General features: G+C 41.1%; 1 protein-coding gene across 2 annotated transcripts in view; it reads right to left on the bottom strand.

Moving 5' to 3' along the window:
* LOC137273117 (sodium/mannose cotransporter SLC5A10-like) overlaps positions 1-15,099 on the bottom strand; it is a 35,439-nt gene extending 20,340 nt beyond the window's left edge. Inside the window, exons 1-2 of one of the 2 annotated variants that reach the window (XM_067805575.1) lie at positions 14,787-15,099; positions 273-344 (exon numbers count right to left, since the gene is read on the bottom strand). In XM_067805575.1, the coding sequence (XP_067661676.1) occupies positions 273-344; positions 14,787-14,870 (156 nt within the window). In that variant the 5' untranslated portion in view covers positions 14,871-15,099. The remainder of the gene's footprint in view (positions 1-272; positions 345-14,786) is intronic. The other variant, XM_067805576.1, reaches the window with a different exon arrangement.
* Between the last annotated feature and the right edge of the window lie 12,683 nt (positions 15,100-27,782).

Below are 27,782 nucleotides of genomic sequence, written 5' to 3'. Positions count from 1 at the left end.
TTAAATATTCAACATTTTTTTATGATATGACTGCTTGTATAAGCAGTGCAAACATTGACATCAAATGAATGCAGCAAATTGGTGAGCATTTACAGGCTGTAGTTGAAACATTGATCTCATTCGCATAACTTCTCTGTTTGTCACGATATTTGGCATTAATGGACATATCAAACGCCATATCTGAGAATAATCAGTGTGGGGTATCTAGTGAGTTCTTTGGTCGTGTGAAAGATAACGATCTCCAGATGGGCTCAGATTTGCGCATGTCTTACCGGAAACCAGGTCATACTCCTTCCGGCGAGAAAGTAGCTCTTGACGCTGCCTCGGTCTGGTCGGCATAGTGACTGGAGAGAAGACAATATTCATGAGAGACTGTCATGTGTGTGAGTCTGCTAGCTAATGAGCAGCTATAGATGCACTGATACCGGTGTGATGTATGTTCATCTCGCCAATCGCTTTCATTTTCGTATCACCTTATTTCTGTTTGATCTGGGTACAGCATTGACAATTCAGCATATATGTGTATTGAGCACAGAGCAAGTCAAATTACGAAGCTATTATCTGTGTAAATAGATTATGACAAGATGACCAGAATGTCACAAAAGTGTCATATTTGCAGTGGGAGTATGCATTAAATTTGTGTAATTGGTAATTGTAATTCAATATTGGTTTCAGACCATCGAGTGAAGAATATATGTATTCTTTAGTTAATTTGAAAATGAAATTTAGTACATCATTTCTTCTCTCTTTGAGTGCGAGAATAATGGTTTCAGCGTTTAATCTCAAATGGGTGTCTGTTTAGAATCCATTCTAGTAGATCTTGCCACAACTTTTTGACATGTTTACATTCATATAATAAATAAATGGTCGATTCTATCTCAGCATCACAAAAAGTACAAAGTGGTGATTGTTTTAGTTTGTATATACATATACACCTTTATTGGTTGTAAGCTTAAATGTTGAATAAAATATATCTCACGTGAGTAATTATTAAATATGGGGTTCCAAATCTAAAAGCACAACCAAGTGGGGCAATGCGAGTGTACCTTTGATGATGGCGTTATTTTACTTTCACATGAAAAATATTTTTCGAACCGAAGAGAGGGTAGTGCGTTGCCAACTTTTGCTCGCTTCGCTCGCATATAAGAAGACTGGTTATACTCTCTACGCTGCGCGACCCCATTTGCTCTACGGTTTTCCTATCATTTCAGGAAATAAATTGCCACGTTTATAGCTTTGTATAAACCTGAAATCGCATCAGCTGTTGTGAAAAATGAAAGCTATATGTTCTCACAGTCTACTGTTATTTAGGTTTGTCTCCCGCTTTGCCTAGTTTCCGACTGACAACTTGTTTTCATAGACGATTCTGTCAAATCGCGTGGTGTTGCTAGGCCTTATCTGTTCGAAAACAATGATCAGCCTCGCTCATCACGATCAAGATTAATTTCTTCAACCTAAACAGTGCGTCATTACGAAGGGTGGATGCCCATCAGAGGCGGGGCGGTGGGGTAGTTCTTGTCTGTTTGTAATAAAGTATCAACACATGCAGTGTGGGCTTTTTCAGGTTTTCTAATGTCTGGATAGTATAATGACTGATCCGAACTCATCCCATTTCTGTGTTTTTTTACCTCGATATTTATTCATGTTAAAATATGACGTCTACTACGTATGATAAAAATGTAATTTATTTGAACCTGTAAACTAAACAACCCTATCTTTGCCATTGCTAGAAGACTTTACTTAGGAAACATCCAGTTCTAGCACACGGCAGTTGCTCATATGTTTTTGTTGACGTCGAGAAATCAGGAAGATGACGTACTTCCTTCACATTTTCCATACAACTAACTGAAAGTCGTTCCTCACATGACGTTAATGAGGGTCATAGGCGCTCGACTCTGATATATACAGACGTATGACCTAAATATACACATGACCATTAATTAAGCACCACCCATTTTCATACTATAAGATTGTGTTTAACACAACAATCTGGTCATTCATTATGTGGAAACCAAACACGTGGTTATAATTTCGTTAACTGAACCATCTAAAGTGTCAATCCATCAACTACCAACACTGCTGCTACTTTCGTGTAATTAAATGACGCTCAAATGTTGGCACTAAAAACGTTATCAATAATTATGTCCAAAACTATGGTCCAACGTGCACAAAGTTCTCAGAAAATGTTCACTATTCAATCCTGAGCCAACAGTTATGGTGACATCAGTATTTGGTGTATCCTCCCCTCGCATCCCCTCGGATAACTGCTGCAACCCTCCTCCTCATACTGGAAATCAAACGCCGAATGCGCATCATTGGAATTCTCTGCCATTCCCCATGAAGAGCCTGGGCCAGTTCCTAGCACTGTTGTCCATCAATACTGACCGACTGGAGAAGGGGTGGTTGTCAAAACGCGGGACAACAGCAGCTTCCAGTACTTCCTGTTGGTACCTCTGACCACTGAGTGCCCCTTGAATGGTGATAAGATTCAGGTTACAATCATAGGAGATGACACCAGACACCATTACAGTGCTACCACCAAAGGGTTCAGCTGCATGAATCATCCGCTGTCGATAAGCCTCATTACTCCTTCTCCAAACTCTGCGTCTCACTAGGCGAACTAGGGCACGGTCATCACGGGGAGTGGTCTTTCTCGGCTTCCCTGATCGTGGACGATCCTTGACGTAACTAGGCATAACCAGTCATTTTTTATTTATGGGAATTTTTCAACAAAATTTGGTGTGTAACTAGAATGAATTTTCAATAACAACAAAACACTTTGATTTTCATGTTAAAAAAATTATTAAAAAGGTCTTAGATTTACAAGACACCCACCCTGAGGAAAAAAAAGAACGTTGTTGGTTGTTTTTGGTTAGGAATATTTTAAAAATATTTCTGCACTTTAAAAAAATGTTTTAGTATTCTAGTTTTGTAATGGTATCCTGACTATCCATTTTGGTGACAGCAGTCACATGTTTACAATATACAGTATGGAAATCTATCCTTGTAAGAGCAGCCCCATATCAATAATTTGAAAGCTTTTTTATACAAAGTTTTCATGATTAATGTCTAAAGGTGAGTAAAGCATCATCAAAATAAGCATACATATTCATTGTCATGGTACAACAGGCCTTTCTATCTCAAAAGGGCGACATTAAATTTAAAAAAGGAATATTTTATAGCTTTATTACGTTCGATCATAAAATTTGAAGGTCATGTGACACAAACATATGTAAATGTATTTAGAAGAATATCTAGTGTTCTGCCTGTAACATTTTACATGAAATTTTACGTGGAGCTAGGGCAAGGGATAATTTATCAAGTACACTTTGTTTTCAACAAAAAAAAATACTTAAAAAAATATTAGCATTCGAATACCCATTCCATCAAAAAGCTACCTTATTTCTTTCTAGCCATATACTAGTACTTGCTAGGGTAATTTTTACAAGTATTCCTACACTTCTGAAAAATATTGGTATGCATTGTACTTGTTTATTGGCACCAAGTCTGTATGTTTGGCAACAAAAGTAATATATCTAACACATACCACTTTGAAATTTGTAACTGACGGAGTAGTATCCAACTCATCTGTTTCAACACCATCATAAACATGACATGCAGTAATGTAGTAATGACTAGATAAAGACAATAACTGTATGCAGGGCAAGTTTGATGTTAACAAAAGTTTGTCAAAATAAGTAACAACCAAGTAAAATACAAGGACTTCTTGCTCCTTACTTAAGACAGACAACATAGTGCCACTACAAATTGAATAAATATAGTTTTTCTGCTACATCGTAATCCATAAAATATATATCACTGGGTTGAAAACTAAATTTGGCCCCAGTGACAAACAAATCTCAGCTTAGTCCTTTTATATCATTTACAATATCTCATACGTGATGGATTGACACAATATCTGATATTTAGAGGTCAGGGATGAGGTCTGTTTTGAATGTGATCATAAATACTTAGGCAAATACATTCCAGCAAATACAGTTTCAGTTGCAATGATCCTGGGGGCTTATGTATCCATTTTGGCAAAGTTCAATGTACAACATACGAAGAAATATTGTTATTCCTAGAAAGAGTACCTGGTCTTGTTCTTTCACAAATTAACAATGCATAGCAGGTATAAATGCCTCAAAGAAATCCTAACGACAGCATACAGGTCAGGTTGCATGTTAATCATGCGAATCTGATATAACACTAGCCACCAATCTGTGTCATTCTGCAAAACATAAGTAGCCTGGCATTTTCTCTATCCTCTGTTCATTTGGTCAGCCCATGCAACTGAAAATGGAGATGATAAACTTACAACATGAAATGTCATCATGCTCAACTGTCAAATGCTACTAACTTGTGTATACAAACAGTCAATCACATTTTAATTCACTCACTGTCAGTAGTATTTCATTGTTGATAAACATGTCAATTTCATTTTAAAAAGTACGTCTACTCAATCAGTGTGCAGGCTATTTACTTATACCAAATATGTGTTAAAATTGGATTGATCGGCGGCAATAAATGGCTTATATCCGTTCATTAGTTCAAGATGTATCATATCGCATGAAATATCGTATGAAATATGTTGTCACTCACCTATTTCGCACCAAAGATGATATATCCACGTTTGTTGACAAATACGATCTCAGCTGCCAGGCTCTGTATGCATCCTTGTTCAGGGGCCTCTCAACATTAATGGGTGGCCCTGGAACCAGGACGGTTGCTTCATCGCAAGCGAAAGATACTTCCGGTATAGACGATGGGATCGTTTCCATTTTTATTTCGACATCAACACGTTGTTACAAAAATACAATTACTAGTGGAATTTGAAGCTGGATGATTCTTCTAACTATAAGAATTTTTACAAACATGTGAGCTTTGCATAAATATGCAGTTTACACTTCGGATGTTTTTACCTTCGCAAAGTCAACATTTGACGTCACATTTCTCAAATTATGAAAAAGGTGTGTCTAGCTTCGTTATCCTTCTTTTCATTGGTTTATTTGTATTCTTTGTGCAATCAGAAACAACGTGACAAATGCGCGTAGACGCACCCCCCTGTTTTCTGACCATGTTTTTGTGCTTACGAGAAGAGCTGTTTTGGTTATCTCCCCTGGCTGGATATTGCTAACGTAACCAGTAGCCGCATGTTTCCTTACAAGTTGCATGTTACTTAATGACAGTTCGGTTGATGTTCAATCTGGACCCAATGCTGCTACAGGACCAATAATCTGCCATCTGGTATTTTCAGAAAGTCTACACCTCTGCATGTCCAAAAAAGTTCAATTTCAGCACTATCCACTTATTAAAGCGCCGATAAGAAAGCAATGAGAACACTTCATTTCACCGTTTGTACCATGACAGTACTTTACCATGAAAAGCATGCCTTTGAGTCAGCACGTAAATTTCATGCTAACTGCATGTATATTAAGATGTAACTGGTTGACTTCTCTGTTTCGATCCTTTTTTTGTTACAATCGACAATTATTTTGGTGGTGCTTAATTAAAGCTCATATGTATATATAAGACATAGAAAGGTGTGACAATAAATCGAAACAAAATGGCGGACCTTCTCGCCTCGGCTCGTTTTCGGTCTGACAAACGCTTCTCTCACTTTGATCGTTGAAAAAACTGCACAATGTATACTCCATTGACGTTTGTAAAGTATCGCTTTTATTTCCATTTAAAACTTTCAACAGTTATACCGGGCGAAGTCAGGACATTTTCTTCGGACGAAGTCAGGACATATGCCTGAAAAGAAATCTGAAAAGAAATCTGAACCTATAGACCTGGCGGATTCAGCCATTTTGTTTCGATTTACTGCCTCACCTTGCTATATCTTATATTTTTAGGCCATACTTCCACACACATCGAGCGTCTATGCTGCGGGTTTCTGCAGTGCTCCGGCGACAGTTACGTAATCTGTCTGTGGTTTCGTTGGCGGGCGAGAGTGATGCAGACGACCGCGGTATGAATTATATTTTTCAAGAATAAATTTGGTGTTCCGCTTAAGACTACCACAAGTCTTTCAAATGTAATGGTTAAAAGAGTGCAAAACATATTCCTGCTTTAATGACAAGACTACAAGATAAGCAGACATGACCCTGTTTAGAGTTTGATCAACCACACAGCCTTGATAACAGACCATATTTACACCCATACAAAGCCTGACCTACTTCTTACATCGCCCGCTAAACAAACACGTACCTGGTCATGTTGACAGTTTTCAAAAAAAAACCTAATGTATGGATGTGAATTCGTTCTCCTCGCCTTGGGACAGCACCCTTCATTCATGACTTACAAACATGTACAATTATTATGAAAATAATGACAAAACATAAAAACGAAATGGGCACTTAAATGAAATCGGAAAGAAAATGAAAAATGTCTTCCATACATATGGAAGAAGATAAACTGATGTAAGAGCCGAACGATAATTAAGGCGTGCGTGGGTGTTGCCTCGTTGTCTTGAACTGAAAGCCAAACGATAGGACAGCATTTCCTGGTGGTGCTTAGTGGCCGGGGATGGGTATTGTCTAGCAAGAAGTAATTAATCGGTTATTATGTTCTTTATTCCTCCTTAGGAGAGTTCCATTACATCAGAAATTGTGAAAATGTGCAAGGGTATACAGTTTCAAATGCGATAATGCGATGGGAAGTGCAATCTCGAGAGTGCAGGAGTATATACACTTTCAGGAATGCGAGAATGTGAGAAATGTATTCAATTTCTAAATTTGATGATGCGAATATTCGACGCTACATACAATTCCAAGAGTGGGGGGCAAAGTGTCCAAGCTCATAAGCCTGCAAGTCTGCTAGATTATGTTCACAACCTACTGTTTTACTGAATCACAGTCTGAATAGTCCACTGATCACCATTGAAGCATAAAAGTTATCATCCCCTCTGTGTAGAGGTACTGGAGGCCTGCAGGATAAGAGGCAGCAAACCAAATCCACACCATTCAAGGAGTGGAGCTTCACACTCAGCTCTATTGGCTCAATGGATAGTATGTTGCACCACAACTCGTCTCGTTGTTGTTCCGTACTTGAGCACTGGCACACTACATGTACCAAAAAGTCCTCATAAACCCTATCGCATAGTGTACATCTTCCCTTAGCCTGTCCATTACGCCACGCTGCGCTTAGGTACACGATGAATTTGCACGCATCTTTCAGTTCAGGGTGAGAGTTTGCTACCTTCCATGCCACATGTGGCTCAAAATTGTGGTGAATTTAACTAAACTGCTGTAGGTCTGGGTCTGTGTGCAGGCGTTGATGCCATGTCGTTCTCTGGTGTTCTAATACATGTTTTTTCACATGCTCTTTCCATTTCATAGCTTTACAAAATGTCCCTGTGTCCAAAAGGGATTGCATGTGTTCTACCCGGTTGCACTTCTTCAGGATCTCCATTACATCGGGTACAAATCCATATGGCGTCTTCACACAATCGTGCTTAAATAGAAATAGTCTTGTCATCAGCAACTTCTTACTCAGATACTGATTGGGATTGTGTACAAGCTGTCCAAGGAACAGAAGTTTCTTGGTATCAATGTATGACTCTATAGAGTCGAAGCCAATTAATGCACTACAGATGTCTGTACGGACCCTACTGGGTAATCCCTGCACCAGCTTGAGAGAGAATCTTTTAGCCCTTTCGAGGGGTAGAATTTCAGTTCTCCCCAGGTTTGACCATAATTCACAGCCGAACAATGTCTTTGGCAAGTACATTGATCTGACCACCTTAGCGCTTGTCAACGGGTTTATGCCTCTGCCGTCGCACCCTGACCTCTGTAGCCTCAGCATTGATGCTTTCAGCTTTGTGCACGCATTGATGGTTCTATCCCAGGAGTCCATGTTACAATGAAGGTCAATACCGACGTGTTTTATACTCGTTGTAGTAGGTATCTGTTTTTCATATAGAAGAAAACTGCTCTTTGACTCTCCCCTTCTTCTTGAAAATACCATGGTGTTACTTTTTGGTGCTGAAAACCCAAAACGCCACTGCGCATTGTACCTTTCACACATATTCACCATTTCCTGCACGTGAGAAGTGACTGGGCTGAGGAGAGTGATGTCATCTGCTTTTGTCGGGGCTGCCCACCTGAAGATCCAGGTGTAGATGGGTATGCTACAACCTTCTTTCCATGCCTCTGGGATATATGCCCGCGTTATGAATCTATTAAAAAGTGTTGCCAAGCATTCATAAAGTTGATCACCTCCATATTTCAGGTGTTCATACTGTAGACCATCAGGTCCAGCTGCTTTATTGTTCTGCAGTGATTTACACTGGTTCTTTATTTCATCTGTAGTTGTCATTAAGTTTGCTGTGACCGGTTTTGTAGTAGCTATTTGTTGTTTCAGCTGGTGAATCTGGTATTCTATGGAGTCTCTAAAGTCCGGATCCAAGTGAGCTTCTTCCTTGTCGCTGTGTATTCCCCTGAAATGAGCTGCTAGTACCTTGCAAATCTCCCCGGAATCTTGAACGAGATTATTCTCCGATTTGATAGCAGCTATGCTGCTTTTGCCCTTTTCTTTTCTAATTAATGCCCAGAATGCCTTTTGGTCAACATCGCACAATCTGTCAATGTGGTTGTAATGTTCCCTTTCATATGTCTCTGCCGCCTCCCTCAGCACCTTTCTGAATGTATCCTTGGCATCTTTGTACCATCTGATTGTATCGTGGTGCATGCCTCTAGGTCTGCCATTGCTCAGCCATTGCTTCCTAGCATGAGTCATCCCAGCATGGTGAGCTTTCACTTCAGGGGTCCAGAATGGTTTTAGGTGAGGTCTGTATTTGCTTACCGGCAAGCATTCATCTGCTGCCTTTTTGAGTGACTTCATAATAGTATCGTAGAATACATCTAGTGTGTCATCAGTACAGTCCTTTGATGGCATCCCAGTTCCCCATAGCGTGTGTGACACTGCATAAGTGTAGTCCACTATGGCGTTTCTACTTGAGGCTTTTCCCCAAGCTGGTTTGTGAAAGGGATCACCATTTATATCTGTGGTCCTGTATGAGATTTGAAATTTACATATGATGAGGTGATGGTCCGAGACGTTCAGGGGGTTATCTCCCTTTACTGCTGGTCTCAACACCCACCTCTCGAGGTCGAGTGGAATGAGGATGTGATCAATCGGGGATTGCGGTCCACCTTCATATGCCTGGAATGTACACACTGGTCCAGTACGGTAGGTTTGCATATTTACAGCTGTGAATCCATTGTTTGAAATAAAGCTCTCCATTATTAAACTTCGATCACCCCCTTTAAAAACTATGGAAGCCTGTTAGGGCCATGCTCCGCTATTTCTCGGCATCCTGTATCTTGAAAATTCAACTTAGTATGTTGAAAATTCAACATCCTGTCTTGAAAGTTCAACTTAGTATCTTGAAAATACAAAAATACAACAGACCATCTTGAAAATTCACCTTAATATCTTGAAAATTCACCTTAGTATCTTAAAAATTCAACCTACCTTTATTGAATAATCAAGTACTAATATTGAACATTCAACTTAGTACCTTGAAAATTCAACATAGTATCTTGAAAGTTCAAGATAATTAGTATTTAAGTGAAATGTTCTACATTCATCGTATGCATTTCAATCTTTCCTTTACATGAGCTGTGCCGAACTTGCCAAAGACAATGGACCAAAGCAGAGGTAGTATCATCTCCATGTAATTTTCTTTGGGATCCATATTTCCTTTGGTTTATCTAACGCCGAGATTCTATGCTTTCTTGCACAGTATCATGGCATGATTTTAACAGAGGCCAATCAAAAAAAACCAGCCAGTCTTTTCCCCAAAATGAAATTGATTTATTAAAAAACATTATTTCTATGAAACTTTTTGCGGACTGTCCATTACATGAAGTTAATTGCTGTGTCTATGCTGCCACTCGAACCTTCACACGGTTTCCGAAGAAAATTCTTCTACTACTAAGAACAATAAACCAAAGACAAACCGGTTCCAAGTAAAATTAAGAGAAACTAGAAAATATATTTCCTGGATAGAACTGTGCCTCAAATTAAGATCGTCAGGGTATCCCTTGTCAAAACGACAAAAGGCAATTTGGAGAAAATTAGAATTACAGTACGAGACAACAAAAGAAAAGGTACTTCTCCAAATTGTCGATTCCCTTAAGGCAAAAATACAAGCTTGGACTGAAATAAAGAACAAATGGAAACTGTTTCACTGCGTCCAAACACCATTACGTCACTGTTTTAACTCTCGTGTGGACACAGGTGATGTTGCTCCATGGTTATGCAAAGGTCGCGCAATACTCCTGCCCAATAAAGGAGACTTGACTGATTTCAAAAACTTCCGCCCTGTCACATGTTTGAATACTCAATACAAATTATTCACAGTGTGTTTTACAAACCCCTTGTCATCTTGCTGCTCTTCCAATGACATATATTATAGAGAGCAGAGGTGAGCGAGAAAGGGATGTTGGGGGTGCAGGGATCAACGTCTTATACAGAAAATGTTCACCGCAACCTCTCCATGTGATGGACTGACTCCAACCCTGTCCCTCACTAATGGATTCTGAAGTCTCTTTGGTGTATTGACCACCCTGGGCGACTACTTAACTTGCTCAAGTGTTAATAAGTTGCTGGTCGACTCAACATGAGATGCAGACTTTGGAATCTATTCCAATCAGAAGGGGATTATTTCAGTGGGACTTTGCATTTTTGCCTGTCTTTGAACCCTTTGGGTTTTCTGCTCAATAGGGCTACCATCCCGGGCCTCCTCAGCACAGATCCCTAACACCTCTTACTCATCTCCTCTACATGGATGACATCAAGCTCCTTGCCAAAGGAGATGCCAATTTGAAAGAACAGATTCTCCTTGTAGAGTCCTTTTCTAATGATATTGGCATGACATTTGGACTCGACAAATGTAAAACTCTTCATTTGAAACGAGGCAAGGTAAGTAATGATTGATCAGTCAGGTTACAAGGGGGAGGGGGTATTGAGCATATTGTGGAAGTTCAGGCCTACACCTATCTTGGAATGCATGTTCGAGACAAGCTCCAGAATGCCCAGATTCAAGATAAACTTCGGGCCGAGTATAAATCTCGTTTAAAGAAAATCTGAAGCTCAGAGCTAAATGCTCGAAACAAGGTCAAAGCCACCAATACGTTTGCTGTGTGAGTCCTCTCCTATTCCTTTGGAGTAGTTGATTGGAGAAAACAAGACATCCAGAGTCTTAAGAGCCTGACCAAGAGGATCATGTCTGATAACAGCGCACACAGGCCTCATTCTTCTCTTAATCGTTTATGCGTATGTACCAATTCATGGCAAGACTTACAATGAAAGCAACGAATTCCACAGCTACTTTAAGCGTGCCAAGTTTGTTGGACACAATCTGAAATTTGAGGTTTGATTTTGTTGATGGTGATGTACTGCTGGACGGTACAGCGATGGGAGTAAACCAGGTGAAGTCCTTTACCAAGTCTGCCCACAGTCGGTCATTTGTGGAGAAGCTGTCTGAGAAGCCACTGCATCGTGTGTACATGCAGTGTGTGGAACAGAACAGCAATCCAACCGATTCCTTCGCTTGGATGAAGTCGGCTGGTCTCAAATGTGAAACTGAGGGCTTCCTGTTTGCTGCTCAAGATCAGTCACTTCCCACTCTCAATCGCTAGAATGTGATTCTTAATCAAAATGTTAACATGAAATGTCAGTTATGCAATGAATTCACAGAGACTGTTCAACACCTTGTCAGTGGATGCCCTCCCTTGGCATAAACGGCATTTCTTAAAAGACAGGATGGCCTGGCTTGCTGCTTTTATTATCGTCTCCGCCATGCCTATGGCTTTGACCCCGAGGTCCATCCATGGTACGACCCTGAACATGCCCAGGGCGTCCTGGAAAATGATGATTTCAAATTATCCACAGCTTGAGACGAATTCCAGCCAACAAACCTGATCTTGGCCTTTTTCATAAAGCCAATGAAATTATTTATAACATTGAATTTTCTGTCCCTTTTGACAGCAATGTGATTTGCAAGATTCAGGAAAAGCAAGATAAATATGCGGACCTAGCCTTTGAAATGTCTCGCTTGCATCCCAAGAACACTGTCGTTAGACTCCCAATTGTTCTCGGAGCCCTTGGTTTGGTACCTCCTGTACCAGGGTTCTCCACCGGGAGCACAGCCATTGTGGGTAATGCTGAAGGCTGCAGTGTTCGGGAGCCTCCATATTCTCCGAAAAGTACTTGGTGATGACAATGGACATATCCGCCCACGTGCCAAGTGCATTTGTAACGGCGGCGCGCAAGGCGGCGTTTCTTGCGATTCCTTACTCCTTCTAGGTCAGTTAGGTTCATAAGTATCAAAATGGTTTCCTTGAAACTATGAGTCCGTTCTCCTGACATTTACGATGCATCCACCTGTAACCATTACAATTTCCGGATGTGTCACACTGTTGCAAAATGAACAAAGCCACTTCCATGATATCAGGATGGTCTTTTCTTGTGTGAAGTTTGCATTTGGACAAAATCCTTTTCAATATCCTTATACTTATAGTCATTCCATGATACTGTGCAAGAAAGCATAGAATCTCGGCTTTAGATGATCCCAAAGAATATTACATGGAGATGATGCTATCTCTGCTTTGGTCCATTGTCATCGGCACGTTCGGCACAGTTCATATGAAGGAAAGATTGAAAGCATACGGTGAACATAGAACATTTCACTTAAATACTAATTATCTTGAACTTTCAAGATACTATGTTGAAGTTCCAAGGTAGTAAGTTGAATGTTCAATATTCGTACTTGAATATTCAAGATATTTTTTTGAATATTCAAGAAAGTTAAGTTGAACTTTCAAGATGCTAAGTTGAATTTTCAACATACTAAGTTGAATTTGCAAGTTCATGGAGCAAATCTTTGTTTGCATGCTCCAGCTGATTGACCTTTGTGTGAAGACAATCAATATCCTGGGCGTACTCTCATTTCAAAGTGGCCATGTCCCTCTCGAGCTTGGCTATTGTTTCATTCACTGGGCTAGCAATAGCCGGCGATTGGAATGGGGTGTTTATTTGTTTGGACTGCTGTGTAAATCGTCTATTTTGAAAATTCAAAACTTCATAAAGATCTTCCCCAAAGTCCCCTAGTAGACCACGATAGGGCACAAAGCAGTCTTTTGACAACTTATTTTCTAGCTTTTCGCCATTTTTGGAGCGTCTACCCTTCCGTTTCTTCTGCACACTGTCTTTGTAAGGAAAGTCTTCATTCTGTTTACATTCATTCAGTAATTTCTGTCTCAAATCATCCAAGAGACATGTGTTTCCCTGAACTCTCATAATTAACTTTCCGATGAACTCTTCCTTAGCACAGCATGACATGTGATGTTTCACATAGTTTAAGGTATTATATATAGGAGCACCTGCTTCCCAACGGTCGCCGTTGTGGTCGTGTTGTCAGGTTGTCACGTCGATGCGTGTTGTTCCACTTGCACATGTGTTGTCTGGCTGTTGACACACACATTCTTTTCCTGGATCATTATGAATGAATTATATTTTTTAAGAATAAATTTGGCGTTCCGCTTAAGACTACCACAAGTCTTTAAACTGTAATGGTTAAAAGAGCGCAAAACATATTCCTGCTCTAATGACAAGTCTACAAGATAAGCAGACATGACCCTGTTTAGAGTTATATGATCAAACACACAGCCTTGATAACAGACCATATTTACACTCACACAAAGCCTGACCTACTTCTTACATCGCCCGCTGACATCAACAAACACGTACCTGGTCATGTTGACAGTTTTCAAAAAAACCTAATGTATGGATGTGAATTCATTCTCCTCGCCTAGGGACAGCACCCTTCATTCATGACTTGTACAACATGTACAATTATTATGAAAATAATGACAAAACATAAAAACGAAATGGGCACTTAAATGAAATCGGAAAGAAAATGAAAAATGTCCTCCTTACATATGGAAGAAGATAAACTGATGTAAGAGCCGAACGATAATTAAGGCGTGCGTGGGTTTTGCCTCGTTGTCTTGAACTGAAAGCCAAACGATAGGACTGCATTTCCTGGTGGTGCTAAGTGGCCGGGGATGGGTATTGTCTAGCAAGAAGTAATTAATCGGTTATCACTTACTGATAGAACTTGTAATTCTACACCCGACAGAACTTCACACACACAAACCGTTAGTGTGGACACGCAGATATGTGATATGTATGTAATATTAATGTACGAATACAGATAGTAATTCCTCCTTAATAACATAGTTCAGGTAAAAAGTGTGCAATAGTCACACGTTTATAGTTACAAGATGTATGCGGGATATATAATTGCTCACTTTAGATTTAGCACTGGCCGTATACAGAATGCGAGATACCAATCAGCAAGTACAAGGAGGATTCGGTCAACTTGGTACATGGTGTATAAACGTGACATTTCGTACGCGAGGTCCACTCCCCAGGTTTTCAACAATGTCCTCTATCGACTTCGGCGTTTATTTTCTATTCCAGGATAGATTACAAATATCATTGTTTATGAAGTCCTCCAAGTATCGAGTCATGCCATGGAGAGACCATTCCTACTCCTTCTGGAGTCTCTCTCATTTAGTATGTTCCGTCTATGCTGGATATTTACGGATCTAACCAGATTATAAAACACTTTCATAAGGCCAACAGAAAACGAATTGCCAGACGTCACACAAACGTCATCACGTGAACCGTTACAATTCAATCACACCAGACACATGACGCTAGCTTAATGTTGAGGAACAACGTGCCGGGAACTTACATGTAAGACTTACCCACAAGCCCACTGCCAGTACTATCAGGAAATATCCGACGAGGATTGTGATATCTCCCCAGTGTTCCAGTCCTGGTGTGTCCATCGCGAGCTTGTGGCATTATGACGGGCACCTGTCTTCTCGTGAACGCCAGGGGGCGTTGTCATGCGAGGTCACACGATGGATTTACTCATTTGAGAACATTGTGAATAACATTAGCATGGCAGAATATAAGACAGGTAAAAAGTTCAGACCACTTTGACCCTTTTCCTACATCGTATTAACAAGAAACTCTTAAACAACATCCGTCTTTTGAGCTTAACTCCTGAAATAATCTGATAGTGGCAGGTGGCTTTAACGTCCTGGATTACAGAATATTGATTCACATATGTATGTCGATGGAGATGATTACATGAGTCGGGTGGTGAATGTATGTCTTCGAGACCCAGTTATCGGTGTTCGTAATGCGATTCGCTAGATTGGTTTGTCCAAACATGACTATTTACAGGCAGCCCACATATACTTGTAATGTTGCATAGATCAGCGTTCAACAAGGGAACAGCTGTCACCCGAAGTGATACAAATCTAAAATACATCAAATCGTGGTAATAGTGGGTGAGTATGGTTTTACGTGGCTTTTAGCAATATTCCAGCAATATCACGGCGTGAGACACCAGAAATGGGTTTCACGCACTGTATCTGTGGGGGAAATCGAACCCGGGTCTGCAACCACTAGGCAACCCTACCGCCCCACATCTTAGTAGCAGGTGCTCAGGGGTGACGGACACTGTCTGTATACACAAGGTAATATGGGCGCTGTGTGTATACACTGGGACATCCGGAAACCGTCTATATACATAAGGTCATCTGGACATTGACTGTATATCACAAGGTCATCCGGACTCTGTATACACAAGGTAATCCCTCTCCCTCTCTCTCTGTATATATATGTGTATGTCTCTCTCTGTGTGTATGTGTGTCAATGTGTGTGTGTGTGTGTGTGTGTGTGTGTGTGTGTGTGTGTGTGTGTGTGTGTGTGTGTGTATCTATATAGTATCGTAATAACTGATTGCTATTGATATTATGAGATAGGAAATATTCCTACTGCCAGGCATGCTTAGATAGAATTGAATGTGTTTCTTGAGATAGCATGCATAGTCCAAGAAAAAATTATTTATGGGTGAATAATTCTTACAGGCATTAATAAGACATTATTATTGAGTCAGTGTTTTAAGTCTGTTTCGGACACCTCATATACACCTACGTGGCCATGATAGCGAGAATAGGCGGATTCCCAAATATACAATGGATGCGGAAGAGTATTTGCTCAGCCTTCAGGATCCGTTTGGCGACTTAGTGCACAAAGGTAAGACATACACTATCAGTTGTGTCCTTCAACGACTCCAGGAGCATTCGCTGACGGAAGAATATATCATACAACATGCATATGAAAGCCCACAGATGAGACTGGAGACATGTAGCACTAAATGCATGCACAATGTTCACAAAAGGAAACGCAGGTGATTTTGAGAATATTGGGCACATGTAGCTACGGCCACAACAATACAAATAAACTCTTTCTTTCCAGGACGCCATCTTTGTGCGACTGCCAACAGCTTCAGCAACAAAATGCGGCACTGGGTTTTTTTCCCTTGACGTATTTGTGTTTGAAAGGCTAACTTTGTGTATATTTCTGTTGTTTTCGCCTAATAAAGAGAAAATCATCATGCCATGACTGAGTGCCGCCAATCGAAACATCGCCATAAGCTGCCTTGAAGCTGGGGCGTCGCAGTTTGCAGTTGCCCGACATTTCATCAAAAGCACCATATCTGGCCTTTGGGGTCGTTTCCTGTGGACCAATTCCGCCGAGAGGCGACCGTCCAAGAGTTACCACCCAAGCGTAGGACCGCTACATCTGGGTTCTTTACTTCCGTTATCGTCTTGCCCCAGGCGCGGAGACGGCATAACGCATCCCCGATTTAAGAAGAATTTCCGACCAAAGTGTCAAGACTGCCATCGCTTGCGGTGGTGTCGTAGAGCCAGGAACGGGAACCTTTTATGGAGGCGAGTCTGCTTTAGTGACTGTTGCCAATAACTTTGACGCGATCCTGTGGACTCCAGCAAACATTGAAATTACATGAAGTGGCTCACGTGATCTACACACTTGGGTATCGACGGCATGCTTCAACATTCGTATCTACTCATCTCTTTCCGTGACCTGCCGGAATGACACGAGCAGTCATGAATGCATGCTTCAACCAAGGCAGCGAGTCTGACCACCAGATCCTTGTACGGATAAAAAGAACATTATATTACTGAAAGTTTTCTTTGCTTTTCTTTTGGGCACATTTCATTACTGAGAACAACTCCACTGTTTCCGAGGTTCTTCTTGCTTCAAACCGAACTTTGGCGTCACTAATATAACACGCGTCGAGATCCATCGATCGGATTTAATCGGAAGCTTCACATTTGAAGGTAGTCGAAGCCACACAGAAACGTTCCGATTGTATTCATCGTCTGTACTACTGGTACGGTGCGGGGTGAGCTGATGCCAAACTCTTGCGTTATAAACATTATATAAACATCCATTAGTTCAGACTTGCTGTGCTGATAAGATGCGGAAGATATAGATGAGGATAGTGGGGTATCTCCCATAACGACGAGGGGCATTTTGTAAGTCACGTGATAAACAGTTAGTTTATCAGTAGACCAGTATGCCTAATTACCCCCTCGTGTGCCAGGACTGGCCACGGCTGCACACCTGCCAAATCACGTGCATTCAGCCTCGCATTTGATGGGGCGTTGCTTGTTCAAGCAATATATTCTCCGTTGTATGAATTTATGGACCTTCGAAATCCAGTACCAGAGACAGCAACACATGTCTGCAGGTCAAAGGTTACTTGGACAGACTACTTCTTCAGTTTACCTACAGTATAAGGGGATATTGTCAGATTGTAATGTAACGTTTGCCAGGTCTTTGACTACAAATAATGGTTATGCTATTTTTAGGCCGTGTCAATAGAACATCTACATGTTATTCATTTACGTAGCAGAGTTCACGCAGAAGGAAAAGGTCCGTCCCTGTTCTTGTTGTTCTTTGTACGTTAATGTACCCTACCTGTGTCAACATCACACTGTGACTTCATTCACTCTTAAAGGCATATAACCAGTCCATCGTGTCTCGTGAAATATTTGTTATATATGTATAGTCTGGCAGAAAATGTTTCAGGACGGTGTTTAGTAACTTTACTTTAAAACTATAAGTGCTATCTGTTTCCAATTTGGTATGAGGCTTTATGATTTTTCCACCATTGAGGATTTTAATTGTCATAATTTATCACGCGACAATAAGAAAGTTGTCTATAAGAGCTGTCATTATTTTAAGTCACAACAACACCTCACATGTCAAGGGTGTTGAGCTACTTACCGGAACAGCGACCCAGTCATGCAAATAGGCAGGTCACATATAACATTCTTACATTATCTCGGCTGGTCATGTCATTGTATGGTAGAAGAATTATAAAGCCTCATACTAAACTGTTACCAAACACTGTCCTGATACATTTTTTGCAAGACTATATCATCCAGAATGTTTATAGCCACGGACGAGGGATGTTACAGAGAAGTGAACATTCAACACCACATTAAGTAACTGTACAGCAAAGATGTACAGGTTCGGCATGTCATTGTATCGCGGTTGTGTAGGTCAACAATGGGGCTTGAAATAATTTAGATGTCTCTTCATGTCAGTGGCGTGCCCCATTAAGACACCATTGACTGGCTGGCACCTAACGACCAGTTATCGCCATTTTAAAAAATATTTCTGTAACATGTTTTATACGGAATACTTACGTGGATTTTAATTAAACTTTTTTCCATTAAGGAGAAGAGCTCCATCTGCCCAAGCCAAACCATATCTGAGTGAACCACGAACAGCTACGCGAGAGAATCTGGTTTAAACTGATATATTTTACGTCCGCTTCATACTTCTCCTGCGAGTAATTGAAAACATTGGAAATTTTAACTATACGTTGCATATTTATATACTTATCCTATCTCACGATTTGCACTTCTCTCTCTTGTTTTCACGCTGAGTGGAACGAATGGGAACTTTCCCTCCTGGCCTCTCTTGTCCATACGTCCGTGTTCCCCAGGCTGCTCTCCCACTCCTTTGCTGAGCGTGCCGCACGCTCCCCTATCTACTCACGTGACTACCTCAGAGTGATCATTTGCTTCTTGTTAACACCACCGCAATCTGAGTAGGGGAGGCTGGATAATCACACATCGCATGAGATAGGATAAGTATATAAATTTTAAATTTTATCTTTGAATTTTGTCCTCGATTCTTCTGGGATTAGAACTCTTCACTCAATTTTATTGGGTTATTGCAATAATTTTCTTTCGATCTTCAGTGGTTAGTTCTCGCATTTGCAATGTAGGAGTGGTTGACAGTCTTGCTTGCTGACCTGTACTCCTCGGAGCAATCATGTCAGTGAAGTGAGTTCTTCCCGATTTTGAATTTCGTAGCGTACTAGCTCCTGAGAACCTTAGCACACCGTTATGGTCTTATTCAGATAAGTAGCGGAAACCATGCGGTGGTATTTTGTTACTGAACGTTAAACTTGTGAGGGTCGGGGAACCCATCACTAACATGGGAACTATGCTAGTTGATCCGGCCTCCCTTGTTAATTGCTGTCTACAGTTGTCATTAGCCTATGGTGTGTATGCTGTCAGTGCTTTATGCCCTAGCGTAATCTGAGACCCGCCGTCCATCCGTGGGATAAGTGCAAATAGCGAGATAGGATAAGTTTAAACAATTGGAAGTCTTAACTATAAATTGTAATATTATTAAGCATGTACACGAGAGCGAATTCACAGAAGCACACTGTACTCATCTGCGTTGATGGGCCGATGATATCTGCTGTGCGAAGAGAAGGGGTACAAATTGGTGCAAACCATGGACGCCAGTAACCAACACGTCCCTCAGACAATGTGAAGAAAACCTGTATCCAAGCGCCCAAAACAACCCTCCATGAAAGCCAACAGGGAACATTTGCTGTGTAGACCCATCGTAGAATCTAGCGCCCGGGTCTCGTGTGGATTGGATGTTGCTGGGAGTGGCAATCCAGCCCTCAGTATGGTAGCACGCATCCAAAAGGACAAAGTTGTCCGTGAGACCTCAGTCTTGGATGCGGTAGACAGCGGGATGAACAACCTCTTGCGAAGGCGGCGGCGCTTTTGGAAGGCAGCTTGGAAGATTCATACAGCTCTGGCAGAGGAGAGAGACAAATCTTCAACATCATCTGGCCCAAGAATGGTTGACAGTGGTGGGGTAGTAAACATTCTATCCTGTTGTCCTGGTAACTAGTTCTTTGCGACAAAGTCTCAACGCAGTCCCAGAAGAATTCTGTCATGACGTTTCGCTCAAAACGCACATGATGTACGTGCAGTGAATGTACATCCACAATACGAGCCGCAGTATCTGATGCTAACAGATAGAAGGTTTGGAATGGTATCTGTTCAAACTCCTTCTCATGTAGTGGTTCATAGTCACTGGATGCAAAGTGACGGAGGACACTTGATAAATCCCATGCAGGAGGACTGAACTTCCTAGACTGGTCAACAAGCCTGAACGAACGAAGCAGATACTGGAGCTCAGGGGTAGTAGACACCTTGGTTCCAGAAGTTGTGGAACGAACCGAATTAATGGCAGCCAGATAGGTTGACAATGTAGTGCCTTTGAGTTTCTTCATAGTCCGTAAATGCTGTGGAAATTCAGCACCAACCGGATGTGATTCAGTGGAGGGAGAATTAATTCTTCCAATTCTAAAAAAAATTTGTTCAAATATCTTCCATTCATCGTCATGCAATGATCGGGTCGATGTCCTATGTGCATGTGTTATAGCTGTAGCTACTCCGAGAGAGTAACCCCTGGCGAACAAAGATTTCTACGTGTAGAAAGTAGGTTGTTTCGGGCGGGTAGCGGGTACTGGAGAAGAAACACGTAAGCGTTTAGACCCTCCCATGATATGGCTAACGCATCATGATCCCATGCCTGAGGATACGGAATACGGGACACGAACCGTGAAAGCTGATGGTTGAACGGAGTGGCGAATAGATCTACGTCTGGTCGAGATACCGGGTAGACCACTGACTGGAATATGAGGGCCGTACCTTCCACAGTTGGTGATCACCGTTTGGGGCCTGACAAGGCGTCGGTTATGACATTCCTCGTCCCGGTAATGTGTCTGGCTCTGGCCAAAATGATGAGAGAATGGGTTAGATGGTACAATGGGACCATCCACTGGAGCAGAGCTGAACTCTCAAGCCTTGATGACTGACGAGCCACGCTACTGTTGTCTGATGTCTGATGTCTGATTGAATCAGTAGATAGGACAACCAGAGTTATGCCGCGAAACGCTGACAGGTCGAGCATGACAGCACTAAGTTACGGCCTTCTGAAGTTGACCACTGCCCGGCCACTTCATAATGAAGATCATCACCCCATGCGTCGAGGAATGTCGCAGACGAACAGGTGACGAGTCGGCGTGAAGGGCGCAAACATTCTGCTCATCAAGCCACCAACGAAGAACTGGTTGTAGTTGCACGGGAAGATGAATCAACTCGACGAGATTGTCGTTCCGGATGTACGGGTACAAAAGCATCTGAAGAGGGCAAAGTTGCAGTTGTCCGTTGTAAGTCTGTGCTTGTGCCAACGTCAGTAACCCTAGCAACTTCAGGTAAGAGAGTTGGGGATGAGTCCAGTGGTGAAGGCCTGGGGTACAAACAACATGGCATGCTGTGTGTCAAATACCTACCCTATGAATTGTAATCTCCGAGTTGGTATTAACTCGGACTTCTCGTAGTTCAGGAGCCTCCCTAATTGTGTTAGCAACTCGGTGGTGAACAGACTGGGAAGACAAAGGACGACTGGATCCCGCTGGGCTTTAACACAGTCATCGATAGAGTCTTGATGCAGGTAGCTCATCAAGTTTTCGGAATGGTTGCCAGAGTGAAAAGCAACAGAGCCGTAAATATGCTAATGGAAGGGCCCTCCATTGGTAATGACGCCCCTTGAAAGTGAATCAGAGATACTTCCGATGGCCTGGGTATATCAGGACGTGAAGGTAGGCGTCTCCTAGCTCGAGAGAAATGAAATGTCTAGCAACTCTTGCCTCTGACAAATCCTATCCTGAGATAGGATTGATCAATTAGTCGAGCTACCATGACAGTACAAATGGAGTGTCGAATGTAGTAGGTTCACGTCAGTGTACAGGAACGTTCACACTGCAAGCGAATTGATGACATTCGTTCGATTGGTAATCTCAGGAAATTCTGGTTTTCCTGAGCAAAATTATGATTTGTTGGGGAGTAATAAAAATAGTAGATCGCTGCCTGGTGACCGCCGGACACAACTGTAGTTACCTCTGAACCCAGTGTTTGAGAGGTTGTAGAAAACCGAGTAGCCACACCCCTAATCAAACCGTTCTCGGGTGTTTCTGTCACGCTCGATGAGAAGTCTCTTTCGGCTGGCTGACAAAATTCCGACACAACCACTCTTACCGGGAAAGGCAACTCAATCCATGTTACCAGCAACTGAAGCCTTGATATCGGACTCACTTGACCAAGACAAGCACGCCAGGAATGAGAAAAACGTGGCACTGTATTTTGTCTGGCACAACCGGAGACTACAGAAACCTCCTTGTTCATATGGGTGTGCACCTAGGGAAGATGATTGTTGTATTTTTGAAAGTATTATTTTGCCAAGCATTGAGCGGTAGGGTGAAAACGTTTCCAATTTTACTGCTACTTTGACTTTACTGAGAGAAAAAAAGGGCCAACACCTACTGACAGTCCAAATTATACCACTTTTGTGGTCACAACTGAGGGTCTCAACCCCAAATGAGATTCATACCAAACATGGTATCCGCATATTACTGAGAAACATGTATTCAAGTTACAAACATTTGAGCATTGAGAAGACATTGTGTAGGTGGGGTGAGGGTAGCCGGATGGTTAAAACATTCACTCTCCATATGGCTGCTGTGCTATTGATGTAATATTCCTAAAGGCAGCATAAACCACTCACTCTCTCATTGTCTATGGGTGGGTAACAAGAATCATCTTTCCATGTCTGTTCATGTGATGTGGTCTAGGAATGAAGCACTTCTGATCTCTAGGAGGGGAGAATCAGTGTTCACTCAAAGACTCAGACCCCTTGTCCACAACCATTAATATGAATATGTGGTGGTTACTACGTTCAACTGGCTGATGGTTAGTTGTCACACTGCAAATTGTGGATAGTTGCTCATACTATCAAACCCTGGTCTGCCTGGTCCAGAGTCAAACTGGGGCTTTTCATATAACCTGAACAACTGGTAAGTGAAGATAAGTCCATGGAAAATAGTTCCATATTATTTTTGTAGCATGGCTTTTGTCTTGGTCTCAAAACAACAGACACTCTTGCAATATTCACACAACTTGTGGATCATTTATTACTCTGAAAAATTTACAGTGACTGAAAAACACGAGTCTAAAGGTGATCTAAATATACACTGACTTTGACGCTGGATATGGGAGGACTACGTTGGACAACCATTAGTCACACTCTGACCAACAGACACACAGTGGCAGGTATTTTGGGAATTACAGATTCCCATCAGTAATTATGGAAGTGTTAGTTATCTGTAAGTTTTAGAATTCAACATCTGGGAGGCTGTAATTGTTCATATAGCCACAATTAAATATTACTGTCATGTCTGTAGGCCAGAGTGAACTAATAGCACAAATAAATGCACTGGAAGCGGCGATTGCCGTGGGGGTCGAGAGAGGAGGGACTGAACTCATTGACCAATCAGTGAACAGGACACAAAACTCAATGACCAATCAGTGTACAGGACACAATAACACAAGGTATATATATATATAATAAAACATGTTTTATACAATGAAGGTACGTCCAACTAGAGGTAGTTTATACAAAATACACTATCAATCAATCTTGACAACTCCATAAATAAATACTTTACTTAATATTGTCGACACGCTATGAAGGGGAGGAGTAGGCAGTTCTACAAATGTAAGAAAAATCTTTGATTATGTAGAATTCAATGAAATCTTATTGGACATTGTCAGTGAGTAATATATGTGGAGAAAGTATAATACTTAGTGTGGTATTTTCAATGAATCACAGTTTTCTCAAGGAACACATAGGTCAGTAAAGGTCTGGCAAAGTCAGTATGGTCCAGTGCAATTTTTTTTTTTCCAAAATGTATTAAAACTGCTATATATCACATGCATGCAAGCTAAAAGCAATTCATTTTGACAGTTTTTAAAATATTTGACAACATAGAGTTTGATATCAATAAACTTTAAAATAAAACAATGTTGTTGGACTATCCAGGACAACTTCAACACTGGACTTGAAGACCTTCAAACTGGAGCCATTTTTGGTAAAAAAATCACATTTTCTAAATCATAGACCATTTACAATTGTATTTGGTTTGCAAATGTTCAAATTAACATGAATGTGAGAAAAAGTTCACATTTCAGCTTATAACAAGTGTCATGTTTCGCTGTGTAGTCATGTGCCGGACTGTAGTTTGGCCTTATCAGAGAGGTCAGTCACATATCAGAGGTCACATATGAAAAACCTAATGCTACAAAAATAATTAATGGTCACAAAAAATTGAAATACATATCAATATGAAACATTTGATACCTTTTGTACAAATCTGCCATTCTGTATGTTGCCAAAATCCATTAATATCTTAAATCCATTTAAAAAAGCGATAAACAACATGTTTAACCATAATACATAACACAATTCTGGAACAGAAATTGTGATATAAATTATACAAAATATCAATTCAGAATCAAAAGTTTGATTTTCAGATTTAATATGCTTTAGCAAAGCATGCAGTAATAGAAGCCATTTACCTGAAATGGCTGATTAACGATACCCATTTTGTTAAGAGGCAGCTACTACAGTTTCTGACTTTGAGTTGTGGCTCACCCTGAGAAATTTGTGTTACACCAGACAGCAGCAACAGGATCGGGATGGACAGTGCTGGCTTCACTCGGTCTCCCTGCGTAAGTTCTACATGGTGCGGTAACAGTGAAAAGAAGTCCGCCCTGAGCCAAGTTGCATACATATCAGGTTGAAGGGTCTTTAAGTGCTGTTGGCAACAAAACTTGACAGAGGAAAAACACGTTGTAACGGAAACAAAGCAGCAGAATCTAGTTGTTTCATCAAGTTCAGTCACAAGAACTATTCTATAAACCTGTGAGGAAGTGAATATCATTATCACTAGGGTACGGCTACACTGTTTGTAAACTGACTGTGCTGAGTAACAGACTGAGATGAACCAACATCAATGGCTGACAATGCCACATTAGTGAAAGAGCAATCTGTGAATCCTAGGCCCCACTTAACAATGTGCTTATAGCACTACTGCGAGTGAAACTCTTATTGTCAACACAGACTGACAACAGCAGCAGTAGCACCAGGGTCACTTTGTGAAACAGACCTGGATCAAAATTATTACAAAGACTTTTAATCAGGCTAGTAAACAAAATACCGTAAAAAAAATACAACTTACAGCATATTCTAAGTGATGATTATTTACATGACTATGAGATTTATAAAGTTTCATCTCCTGAAGTTAATCAGAGCTCTTTTTTTTTAAGTTACTCAGAGCTCCTGTTTTGCCGAACATGAAGCATGTGATGCTAAACACAAAAACATCGACCACATGGCCAACTAAAAGAGGAATAACTCCTGCTGGAGGCCGAGAGCCGACAGCACTTAAAGAGTTACCTCCCCTGGGAGTGAGACCAGAACACTATACAAAGATGGGTAGAGCTGCATGTGTGCCTATATACAGGACATATAGCCCAGGTAACAATAACATTAGGTCCATCTATGTACACAGTACTACAATGAGATACAATGAAACAAGTGATTGTCCCTCTGTCCTGACTACAGACAGCTGCCCACTGCTTCAAGTCAAGACGACTGTACATGCTTCTTGTTGTCTTCGATAAGTTCGAAAGGACACCCGTAAATGAATTCAACATTTTATGTGGTAACAAGTTCCTCAAATCCTTAACTACAACTAGGTTGCATAACTAACATGTTTTGTTTATCCTGCACAATTGGTGAAGATGGTTCAACAGGGAGCTTGCTGAACAAGTGTAGATCCAGTGGGACTGTCCTGAGCCAGGACCTGTTCAATATGGAGTCCAACCACTACTCATGTCTTGGGGAGAGTGAGAGAAAGGAATAGGAAAAGTGTGTATGTCAGTGACATCAAGAAGAATGCCAGATGGACATAGGTAAAGTAAGTCAATTACAACATAGTGTTATCGGCACAAACAAGCTGACAGAAATAAGCATGAGCAGCAACCTCGCTCCGCTAACACCCATGGGACTAGAGGAAGAAAGTGTGTAATCACCTAGTTGGTGTACACAGTCTGGGTGGATGTTTAAAGGGAACATGCCTGTAGAGTGTTAGTGTGTTCATAATGTCACCTTACATTACAGAAAATAACAATGCTACCATATTTGACTCTTATCTGGTGCAGGATATATGCAACACCAAGCAGTCTATCCACTACACAGAAACAAGTCATCCTTTATTGGGAGACCACGGGGAATTTGGTCAGTATTTAAAATGGAGCATGAATGTGTCAATGTTATATGTGAGTAAATTGAAAGATAAAAGAAGTCCTTCCTTAGAAACTGAAGAAACTGCACAGGAAGGGTTAGATTTATTCTAAAGATTGACAAGCTTGTGCAGGATTAACCTGTTGCTTAGACACCTCAACTGACTGCAGTATGTGACTTGAAAACAGTGTTGGGTTTCCCTGAGACACAAGAAAGGTCAAGGACAAATGGCGCATCTCATTCCAGAAAGGTATGCTGCTGCCTTAGGTACATTACAGATTATACACAAAAGTCCTGGATCACCTGCTGTTTAACGTCTGAAGCAAGGTCCCACACAGGATTCATCAAAGTGGGTCTTTATCAGCTGTGCCTAATATTCTCATGGGGAGACAACCAGTAGCAGCTGGACTTGAGACAAGCTTTCCCGAACAACCCATTCCTACCCAGTCCAAGAGTATCATATTTCACATACAATCCATGGCAATTATTTGACCAGATTTCAGAAGGGGATCTTCAACCTTCATCCCCAACTTGCTCAGTGGGCAAGTGGCTAAAATACTATATGAATAAGATGACACACCAACACAACTCTAGCACCACTGCCCCTCCACTGCTGTGAGACAAAGTATTAATCAGATCTTTTTCGCAAAAATACTTTGCAATCAAAAGTGACCACAAAATTACTGGCTTGTAAGATGAATTAAGAGAAAGGAAACATTTGATGCATTCTGATGAAGAATCATTGACCTCTAATTTACATGTGCGTTGGTTGGATTAGGCTCCAATGCCCTGGCAACTAATGAGAACATTTCCCCAGACCCCTGTAAAACACGACTCAAAAGTTAAATAGCATCCACTTTCTTTCAAGATATTAGCTAATCTGTCATGTCATGTCATGTCATGTCATAACATTGTTAAGTTATGACATCTTTAGACAGTTATTCAAGACGAAAAATACAATTGTGCTATACCATTTCCTTCCGTAGGATACACTACATCGGGCTGTTAACCTGGGAGCCATTGGACAAAGCAATCTTAGTGCCGAGATGATCATAACTCCCATATCTGACACAGACTTACAACTATCATAGCACCAAGGTTAGTTTGAACAATCTATCTTGAAGGACATCATGAATCTGATCAATGATCTCTTCATGGGGAAGCCACAGATCAGACTAGACCTATGGATAAGTTTATCTCCTGAACTTTGAAATTGGTCTTTAGAAGAAAGGAACCATCAAATTGAAGACAAGAGCCAACTCCAGACGAAGAACAAACTATGAGGTTCAAATCTACAAATTCAGCAACACTTTGCCTGCTGGGACTACACTGTTCAATCACTTCCACAG

The sequence above is a fragment of the Haliotis asinina genome, chromosome 2 (assembly GCF_037392515.1).
Source record: "Haliotis asinina isolate JCU_RB_2024 chromosome 2, JCU_Hal_asi_v2, whole genome shotgun sequence".
NCBI classification, from domain to species: Eukaryota; Metazoa; Mollusca; class Gastropoda; order Lepetellida; family Haliotidae; genus Haliotis; species Haliotis asinina.
The sequence above is the reverse complement of the archived record's forward strand: the minus strand, read 5'-3'. Positions and strand labels throughout refer to the sequence as shown.